General features: G+C 39.1%; 1 protein-coding gene across 1 annotated transcript in view; it reads left to right on the top strand.

The window, feature by feature from the left end:
- The window catches only part of adora1b (adenosine A1 receptor b), an 8,478-nt gene extending 3,215 nt beyond the window's left edge, over positions 1–5,263 (top strand). The window contains exon 2 of the mRNA XM_024293342.1: positions 2,423–5,263. Coding sequence (XP_024149110.1) covers positions 2,423–3,182 — 760 coding nt within the window. The 3' untranslated portion in view covers positions 3,183–5,263. The remainder of the gene's footprint in view (positions 1–2,422) is intronic.
- Positions 5,264–11,076: the final 5,813 nt, after the last annotated feature.

Here is an 11,076-nt window from a genome sequence, read left to right as displayed (position 1 = left end):
TAAGGCTGGATTGGTGTAACATAGTTTCTTTCACGCAGGTGTTGTTGAAGTCTCACTGAATCTGTGTCACGGGCTCTGCTTTCACACAGTTGTAGAACCTAAACCTAATTTAACATGTGTGCCCTTAATCGATACTAATCCAACACAGGTCACCTGTTACAACCAGACCAAACTGGAGAATGCACTTTGGCTTTAGACTGGATCTCATAAAGGGGCTGGGTGACACACTGCAAGTGTTTTCTCTGCAAAAACAACAGAACCATAGAAATAGACGAAATGCAATCCCTGCTCCATGTGCCTTTCAGCATGGGGTAAATCAGATAACTGGCTTCATCTCTGCCTCGAGGCTTTCACTTTGACTCTTCTGGTCACTTTTTGGTCTCACACAACAGCAAGGGTAAGATTTGACTCACCTTTTATCTTATGTTTTGCTCCTACATTCTCCTTATTTCTTCATTTTGTTAGATGGAGGTTGTCAGCTATCTGCACTTTTTTTAGATCTTTTTTACATTTTATTCTGCAAAGAGTTGACTCTGACCCAAAGGTGACTGAAACAGTGGAATTTTAAGTCTTATCAGCCGTGACAGACCTCCTTTCTACATTTGATCCTCCGCTTATGGAGCAGTAAACTTTGGTCACAGCTGCATCATTTTGTGGTTTAACCCCCACAGTTCAACCTTCATTGCTGAATATCAAGCTTTTCTGTAGTATCATCCAACTGGGGATTTGGACTCAGGATGGGCGGACACGCTTCCACTCATCTGCAGAGGTGGTCACGTGTATATCTACCCAAATGTAGCCAAGACTAGCTAGCTGTATACAACATCTTGTAATGGAGAAGCTGGCAATGTGTTTAGGCCTCAGACTATGTTATGTTACCCCTTAAGGCTTTATGCTTTAGTCACATGAACATGCACGGGGTTGACCCATACAGGAACTGCACAGTTTGGGGTTAATGGAAGGTCATATACAGGGGGCTGTATCTTAAGGGGAGTGCAGGTGTGCTTTGGAGTTCCCTTGACGCTCATACGGACACATTAAGGGACATTATGAAAATAAAATGTAAACAATTTTGTGTAACACGCCTGCGTCTCACCTACTTTTCTTTTTAAGTGTTTAGTACATCCTGTGTGCAAGATGGCGGCTGAAAATCATTACCCTGATGTGGAAACTCATGAAGTTGTAGGACTGTGTTGTATTCTCTATTTGATTTTGTTTTTTTTTTTTTTATGTTCCTCCTGCTTCACGAAAGGGAAAAAAAAAAAAAGAAAAGAAAGAAAAACTCCACAAACATTCAGAGTTGTAGCCACTTTTATTAAAACTTTTTAATGTGAATACACGATTTAATATTCAGGATTAGCTTAAAATGTTTCAAAAGAGGGTCAACACTTTATTATTAAAAGTATTTTAAAAGTGTTCAGATTTGTGAAATTTTTGAGACTTTATATTGGAGCTTTAGCTATAGATTTGTCTTTACGTTTTACCGCAGTTAGCTTAAACTCTTCACGCGATAAACATGAATCAGCTTATTTTGTCTCAGAGAAAAGTGGCTTTGCGCCAGAATATAACACTTTGTATTAGTAATGTGTTCGGTAAAAAGCCAATTTAAAGTATTGCTTACCAACGCAAAAGCTCTCTGCAGATCAGCTAATTCACGTTGATCGTGTAAGGAGTTACGGTATGTCAACGAGCATTGTGGGTTTTGATAGACACCTAAGATGTTTAAGGTTCAAAGCTTAAAACCCCCAAAAACATATCCGTTAGGGTCGCCGGTTATATTAGTCTTTTTCTACCAAAAACAGGAGTATTTTTCGACCAAAATGTGTGATGATATTATAAAAAAGTTTAAAATAAATAATAAAACATTAATAAAAATGGTAGCAGACCAACAGTGTTTTTTATTTGACAAATATGATGACTGAGTAATAACTGTTTTGTAATAGAAGTCTAAGGAATTTTGACTTCTTGGGGCTAGCAGGTATTTCTGATTTGGAGCTCAAGGGGTCCGGTTCTATTATACAATCAATGCCTGCGACACCTAGGTAAAACACGCTCTTTGACATACTGCGATTCCTTCACCGTTCACACAGTTGACTTTAATGTCCACAAGGGAATCACTGTGAGCACTTTCCTGCTTTTCTCCGTTGCAGAATCCACTGGAAGTAAATTAATTGTATAAATGATTGAAGAGAAGCTCTGGCGTTAAAGGGTTAAAGAAAAAGAAGCATTGTTTAAAATGAATAGTTGACTCTCTTCAAAGAGGCTGCTTAAAGGAGGATCAAGGCATTCTGATTCAAACCAGTTCTTTTAATTCATTTGCTTCTATCACCCTAAGGACACGAGATAAACATGAGATAAAAGAAATCAACAATCCATGCCCGGGGAGTGCTTTGACGAAAACATGTTTTGTTTGTTGCTGCAGGTACAGGCGAGTGGTGACTCGGCGGCGAGCGGGCCTGGCGGTGGTGATATGCTGGACGGTGGCTTTCATCGTGGGGCTCACACCCATGTTAGGCTGGAACAACCTGAGGCGCCTCCAGCAGAATGGCTCCATCAGCTCGGACCTCGTTATCACCTGCCAGTTCGAGAACGTCATCAGCATGGACTACATGGTGTATTTTAATTTTTTCGGCTGGGTGCTGCCGCCACTGCTGTTCATGCTGGCCCTTTACGCAGAGATCTTCTACATGATCCACAAGCAGCTGAACAACAAGAAGATCACCGCGAATCACACAGAGCCAAACAGATATTATGACAAAGAGCTCAATCTGGCCAAATCTCTGGTTCTGGTTCTTTTTCTCTTCGCCGTCAGCTGGCTCCCTCTCCACATCATCAACTGCATCACACTCTTCTGTCCCGAATGCCAGAAGCCCATAGTCCTCCTCTATATCGCCATCCTGCTAACACACGGAAACTCTGCCGTCAACCCCATCGTCTACGCTTTCCGCATTAAGAGGTTTCGCTCGGCCTTCCGGAAAATCTGGCAGCAATACGTGTGCTGCAAGGAAACTCCAGGCCTGGACTTCCAGCCCAGCGACAGGAAAGAAATGCCCATACTGGTTCCACACCAGATAACGCCGGTGGATACGTCTCAGATGGAGGACCTTAAATGTCATCTGGCACAGCAGCAAGAACTTTCACCACAGTCACAGGAGGATCAGAAGACAGAAACGCCTCAATAAACCAACTGAGATTCAACCTGACGGAGCAGAATATGTTCAAGCAAACAAATAGAGCCGATTGCTACAGAAGCAGTTGCCCTCTTCATTGGAATGAGTTCTTATGAGGGGCATAGAATGCATTACAGCAGAGCTGCAGCATTTGGAGATTCTCACATTTATTCTCAGGATGTTCATTCAAAGTTTGGTCAGAGGGCAAAAAATAAGAAGAAGAGCAGCAACTGGAAAAACTTGCAATAATGGAAGTCCTTTTTACAGTTCTTGTTTAATGGTGACAAACTGTAATCACTGCTTTCTTATGATGAAAAACATAACAAAATGTGCAATATAAGTTATCGTTGTTGCTCAGTATGCGATTATAAAATGCCACAACTCGCTTGAACATTTTTAGAACTAATAGAGCAGGGTACTTAATGCCACTATGTATATGTTTGACCTGTCAATGATGGAAAAAAATGAATGTAATGTTGTGACTAAGACTAGCAGCACAGCTGCGGATGCTCCTCTTATCTTCAGGGTCTTAATTGCACAACTTTAAAGCAGCACCTCAGTAAGTGCTGGGGGAAAGGTTTTGTAACCTCTCAACAGCTCTCCGCGGACTTCCCTGATACAAAAAAAGACAGTAATGCACTGCAGAGGTGGTGGACAAGAATAAGGAAGTAGCAGACTGAGGCAACGGGAGAGTTTTAACATTTTACAAGCTGCAGGACAAGCAGGAAGGTCTAGCAACTATTCATGAGGGAGAAACACAAGATGCACTTAAAGAGCATTTTTATCTGGCCTCTACGCCGGCTGGTGGCGGGGAAAATCATCTCTTCGTGTGGAGCAATCGGAAAACCTTACCACCGCAGATATTAGCTTAAGCAGCCTTACAGTTTTGATTAGTATTGATTGAACTTGTTTCTCAGAGGGGAGCCTGAAGATTGTGAGCATTTACGACCCTGCGAGCTCAAAGTTTTGCATAATATGTCTGTAGAAGAATAGGTAAAGTATGTTCAGTGCTATTCATCGAAACAAAGTGTAAAGCAGGGGTGGGTAAACTGCATTAAATTATTTAATCTGGCCGCCAAACTGTAATACATCAACCCATTGGTGAGAATGGCTCTAAAATTAGAACAAAAACTACAATTTTTGAATAAAAAGTCCAAAATGTTCTGTTTCAAAGTAACTTTCAATCAAGATTAAGGCATGTCTTGGCTTTGCCATGACCAGATACTATGTTATTTCTTTCTTTTATGAGGTGAATCGCCAAAACGCACCACAAATCTCCTCCTGGTCCGGCCCTTCTGTCAAAATTTAGAACCCTTTGTGGCCCACGAGTAAGAATGTTTGCCCATCCCTGGTGTAAAGGAATGTAAATATCTTTGGTTTTATCCCTTTTACTATAAGATTTCACTGAAATTTGTGACAATCTCCTGAAAATTTGATATTTTCTGTCTTAGCTGAGAAAATTCGAGAAATTTAAATCTTAAGACAGAAAAATAACTTTAGCCAAACAACTTCTTTGGATCTACAGTATCTAGGCATGGTTGAAATATACAACTTTAAAGGAAAAAGTAGAAAATTACAATTAATAATAACTAAGCTACATATTTTGTCATTCTGCTTCTCTTTTTTTTTAAGCAATTTTTATTCCAGAATACACAAATCTGTTTGGTTTGGATTTGCATTAATGGTTTCTGTTCTAATGTCTGGTCTTCTGAGATCAACCAGCTGCTATTTTATTTCATTTTTAAGCTAAAACTGAATATCAGCAGCAGATGGAAAGGTCATTCATTCATTAAATTCAAGAAGGAATTATGCTAAATAATGTACTTGGAGAGCCACTAATTACTGATGCTGCACACGTGAATTAAATGAGACAATACACAATCATGTTGTATGCTATGAACTCTCACTGACTGAAGCACTACTCAGCATTTTTAGCTCTGCTTGTGTAACAGAGGCGTTTGAGCTGGGATGAAATACTGTGACATTGATTTTGTACAGAACGCATCTTTCAGCCTTTAACTAAAAGCACAGTTCTTATGAAGCCTCAAGTAAAGTGCATTTATTAAAGAGTATGGATGTAATCTCCACTATCAGCCTGTGTCAAAGTCTTCGTTTTACATGCCAACTACAACTATTGTGCTTTGAGATGGTAAAGCTTTTCCTGCTTAAAAATAGACAATAACTTGTTTGTTTCCAAGAAAAAATTTTATTTTACTTACAAAAAAAAGGAAAAAAATACTATTAAAAAAGAAAAAAAATCTAAATTTCTAATCATATTCTTTTCAGTCTTGTTGATTTATTAGCCTGAAGCAAACACAGGCTAGAGTTGAGGCTTAAACAAATGATTAGGTGACTGGTTATCCTTCCCCAGCAGTGTCTCTCAGCCCTGTGATCCCCTGAGCCCACCTATGCTTCCCTGCTCAAACATACCTGACTTTAATGACTGTCATTATCAGGCCTCTGCAGAGCTTGATGGGGAGCTAAATCAGGTGTGCTAAAGCAGGGTAACAGGGAAAACAAGCAGGAGGGTGGGCCCGATGGAGCAGGATAAAAGAAAAAACCTTTTACCCACCTCCATCCTAGCAGTCTCAAAATCTGTTTCTGTAGGTTTGAAGCTGCAGAGACTCCAGCTGGGGTTAAAGAAATGAAAATATCTTTTATAGGTGATTGTAGCATGTTGTTTCTTGATTTTTTTTAATCAGCTGATATTATTGTAGAAAGAATCCTAAAAACTGAATTGGATTTTTCTTTTTATTCACACTGAGTCAACCATTTTCACAATGTGCAATTTATCAAACTGACAGTGTCCATTTCACATTTAGCAAACACCATCTCTATGCAGATAGGCTGGAAAAATAACAATAAAGTTGCTATCTACGTTTTCACTTCTCTGGATGAGTCAACGCTCCTCAGGTTGTAATTACGCCTCGACAGTCAACAACTCTAACACCGATTTGTAATGAAACCAGGCAGCTGCTTGGCAGGACTGTAAAAAAATCGTATTAATGTGCCTGTCGGATAGCAGCTGAGAGTTGTAACAGCTCTGAAAACCTCTGTTCTTTTCCACAGAACAGGTATTTCTTTCATGTGGGGGTGCTGGAATTAGGTTCCAGAGAAAGATCTCACACCTACTGTGCTGTTTCTTCTCTCAAACTATCAAGAGATTCCCTACTGGCTCTTCTCGTGCAGCTCACGCCTGGAACCATGGAGAGGATTACACTCTCTGTAATGTGATGATGATGATATGGGAGCTTTTATGAATTAATCTCCAGTAATATTTTTTCACTCAGGAGCATAGCCAATATTTTGGTAAAGGTACTGTTCTTATCATGCTGGATTTCAGGGAAAATTGCTTCAAAAAAACTAATAATAATAGAGTGAGGGAAATAACTGAGTCAAGTGTTTCCAGTTGGACAGCAGAGGTCACCTCTCACAGGCTCTGAGTGAAAAGTGATGGAGAGCCTGGATTCAATAATGTTATCATTCTGCTGCATCTTTAATTTAGCAAGACTCCACATTTTCAATATCGGTTTTATTAACTTGACAACTACAATGTTTTGCAGTGACTGACACACCTCTGAATTTGGCCTTTGAGGAGTTACACTCACTTTTGGATCAATATTTTCTCTCGCTGGTTTGTTTCATGTTTCATGCCAATTATAGCCACACACATGGAGAAGGAATGTGTTCCAATCCTCAAATGATTCCCCGTGGTTCCAGCAAAGAGGGAAAATGGACGACAGAATATTTGAGTCCGCTTCTAAAAGGTTTTCCTTTCTCATAAAAAATGAAAGAGTGATTTTTTTTTTTTTTTGACCTACCTGGACTCTGATTATGAAAGCATCTGAAGTGGTTATTCACCTCCGGTGCTGCTTCACAACCGGACAACACCGCTCCTCTCATCCCTCTTTACAATTGCGACATCTGTTGTGGGGAAAAGCTGTAATAAATAGTGCTGTAACATGAGAGGAAGATGAGCATTACAGAAAGCTCTTTACGCTGCGCTGGTGTTATGCATGAAAGCACAGGATGTGATCACACGAAAGTAATTGTTGACACTGTTTAGTGTGTATGGCTTCACAGAGCAAAGATCAGCCGTATTGTTGGTAGCAAGGCCACCAATTTTTCCCTCCACTACTGGAGCATCTGTGTCAGACTCATCTGTGCTTTGGAAAAGTGGAGCGGAAACATCAAACCCAGGTTAGCGTTGCTCCTAATTAGACACTGCATCCAAAAATCAGATTGAAATGTGCATTTGGAAATAGGTGAACGCCACATATTTCCTGGTAATGACATGGAAATATTAGTAACACCTTAAAGAGCAGATTATCATACACAGTAATCTCGATTATTCTTCTTAAACTAAAGTAGGAATTTCCTAAAATCATAAATTAAATAGCTGCAAACAAAAAATTCTATCGCCTTTGCATTAATTATTCAATAAACTCCCACACGCAAAATTAGACCAGCATCAATATTTTATCTTCTTTGAAAAAAAATTAACTATAAATTAGATCCTCTGGATTTATTTTTGAACCCTGGTTGTAAATTACGTTGGAGCTCCGGCGGTAGTGCAGAGCAAAGAAAAGGTGTAATAAATTCCTGACAGGATGAAGTTTTTATGAATCTGAAAGAGATATTCTTCACTGATAATGTGTGATTTGATAGGTGAATAATTCACAGCATTTTGGTGATTGAGAGCATTTCTAGAGGCGAGATATGAAGCTGCTCAAGCTTGAAAATGACGCATTTTCTTCTGTGTTGACATTATTTCCCTCAAACAGAGCTTCTAACTTTCTGCTGGCCTCATTTACGGTCCTCTGTGAAAGAGTGGCACCTGCTGGCAACTCAATCTCAATGTTTTTGTTTCAGTTACCAGGCTGAATCTATTTTAGTTTTATTCTATTTTTATGACTCTGTTCTGGTTTACTGCTTTTTAATTAAAGGCAGCCTCTGAGATTCTATATGATTCACAGGATCAAAATAAATCGGAAGTAGTAGAAAAAAATCCTTAAAACAATTTCCTTTTAAAAACCTAATGAAATTTGTGTTTTTGTTTTTATTCATGTTTTTGTAACATTTTAGCTACAGATGGACATTTATCAAAGATTTTGATCTTAAAACTAAATTTTTGAATGGTTCTTTATTTATCATGGTGGATCTGGAGCAGAAAAAACAATGTTTTTAAAACAGCTTATAGGTGTGATGAAGAAACTAACCCTTAGTAGAGTTGTATAGACCAGTCTCTGCTCCGCCGTCTGCTGGTCCAAAATTAGCAGAGCGAGCACATCACTCCTACTGTATATATGGCTGTCTTTTAGAACTGCTTTTAAGATTTTACATCTGGTTTTTAAATGTTTGAATGGTCTGGCATCTCAGTATCTTTCAGAACTTTTACATTTTTGTCGTCCGCATTGAGTCCTAGTATCTGAAGATCAAATACTTTGAATGGTTCCCAGGACTCGGCTTGTGGCCTTTTCAGCTAAAGCTCCCAAACTCTGGAATGTTCTTCCCTTTTCTGTGAGTTTTGCCAGTTCCTTTATTCCCTATTCTCATGAGGTACAGGTAGGAACTGTTTAATGGACTGTTTGGTGGAAACGAGGCTCTATACTGATTTTAAGTCACTTTCAAAAACTCGTCTTTGTACTCTGGCTTTTAAATCCAGTGAGCAGATCTAGAGGGCCAGCTTGTTATTTTTATTATTTTATTGCTTTTTTGTATTTTATTGTTTATTTATATTTCATTTTATGTTCAGCACATTGGTTGCTCCTGCTTTAAAAGGTGCTATACAAATAATAAATTGATTGATTGATAGAAACTCCGATGGGCGAGGTAAAGTCTCACTACTCTGCTCCATTCCCATACATCCACTTGTAGACAAATACATCCATGTACGTCTTTATTTTCCTCGTCTGAACTGCCATTTTACTCTAAACTGTTCAGTTCTAATGTCGCTCGCCATTTTTGTTGCACAGGTACAGTTAGCTGGGGTTGTGAGGAGCTGTAAGCAAGAGAGTGTAAACAAAGGGATGATGGGAAATAAGCAGATGCTTTTTTCAACAGTCCCACTAATAACTCAGAGATACATTTCTGATGAACTCCTGCCACTCTGCAGAAACTATGTCTTAGAAAACTGCACTTAAAAAAAATGACTAAAAAATAACTGCATAACCACAACTAAAGACCACTGGGAACAGTTTTACAAATAAGATGATTGGAGAGGAACTTTAAACACTTTTTGATAATGAGAAACTATTTCTCCCTTTGAGAACAGCAGGATGGTGCAAGCTGTCTTACTCACTGCTGATTCAGAATTAGTACTTTTTCAAAACCGCTTTTTTAAAAACTTCCTCAACTTTTAAGAACAGTATTGGAAGAGTTTCTTTAAATAAGCCAAAAAAAAGAATCTGGAATTAGGAATGAGAAAAATTGTCTCACCAAGAATCTAGAAAAAAATTCTAGTCACCTAAACACTTTCTCTCAACGTTTTATTATTAAATAACTTTATTGATAAGATTATTTTTCTTGCAAAACAGAAACATTTTTGTGAAACAAAGGGCTTTTTACTTGTTTTTTAAGGTTCAGTTTTTGTAGTGTTGACAGTGCTATACCTTATGGGCAGAAATATTTAGATTTGAAGCAGCTTTTAACAAGCATTCCTGATCTAATCGAGATCTGCAGATCAGATGTAGAGCACTCAATAAAAGAACTCCCTGGTAAAGTCAAGATTCTTCCTCTTCTGTAGCAAAAGACTTACCAGATTGGGGTTTTCAGCCCTTCACTCTTCTGGCATGTTATGATGCTGCTGACATTTTTAATAATATGTTTGACTGGATGCATTTCTGTGTACACAAGCGACTCGGTCGGAGTCATCACCAGATGTGTAACCGGAAACGGCAAAGTCAGAGTTCAAGTTGTTTTCTTCTGTTACGGGAAAATGACATAGCGCTGGCACAACCAAACAGGTCTTTGTCCCGAGGGGAAAAAGTTGCATGTATCTGCAGCAAAGTGTGCAGAGGCAGCTGAAGTGCTGAGCCTGACTCACATACATCCTGTTATCAGCTGTTTGCTCTTTATCAAGGAGGGAAATTCCCATTCGTTTTCCCATTTTCTGCGGCTTTGGTTTGAAAAACCTGTTGAATAAGCACACATTGCATAAGAATTGCATTGTTATTCTTACTAAATCCTTTTTTTTTACTTTTAGATGGAGGGGGGTGTTTACACACCCTTGTTTTATATATTTCTGTGGCTGTTTTTTTTAACTCTTAAAAAGTGTTGTGAAGGCGTTGCTTTATACCTAGTTAAACAAGCAGTAATAGCATTTGGGGTAAAAGCCAACGCTGCCCCCCCTTTTTGTGGCTGGAACCCACCCATGAAAGCCACAGCTTGTAACTGGCAGTCGTTTACTTTCAACAGCGGTGGGGAAAAAAATGTGTCCATAAAGTCAACACAAATCTGCTTGCCTCAACTTGCCATGTGCAGATTTTAGTCCCCCCCCCCTGCATGGCACTCATCCAAACCTGCATGCTGCCAGTGACATTATATAATTACATGAGCTCAGACAAATCACCATCAAAATGAGACAGTTTCCCTCGGGGAGTCTGGTGGCTTTAAGTAAAGGCGTTGACGATAAACTCCCGTTTTCCTCCAAACTGAGATTCCCACATTTTCTTACAATATTTTAAACACATACTCATCTTCCTTAAAGTTTCTCAGCAAAGCTGTGTCACACCAGTAACCTGCGTATGCAGTCCAAATTATATGGTTGATCCTCCAAGCTCTAAATTTCACAATGAAGCACAAGACATTCTCACGATCAAGATCACATACGCACAAGTTGTTGCAGCACATCTGTACAAATGCAACATTTTTTTGACAACTCCCTGTCATATCCTGTCACATTCAT

This window comes from Oryzias melastigma, linkage group LG7 (genome assembly GCF_002922805.2).
Source record: "Oryzias melastigma strain HK-1 linkage group LG7, ASM292280v2, whole genome shotgun sequence".
Lineage (NCBI taxonomy): Eukaryota > Metazoa > Chordata > Actinopteri > Beloniformes > Adrianichthyidae > Oryzias > Oryzias melastigma.
Note: the sequence above shows the minus strand (reverse complement) of the source record. Positions and strands in the feature narration are given on the sequence as shown.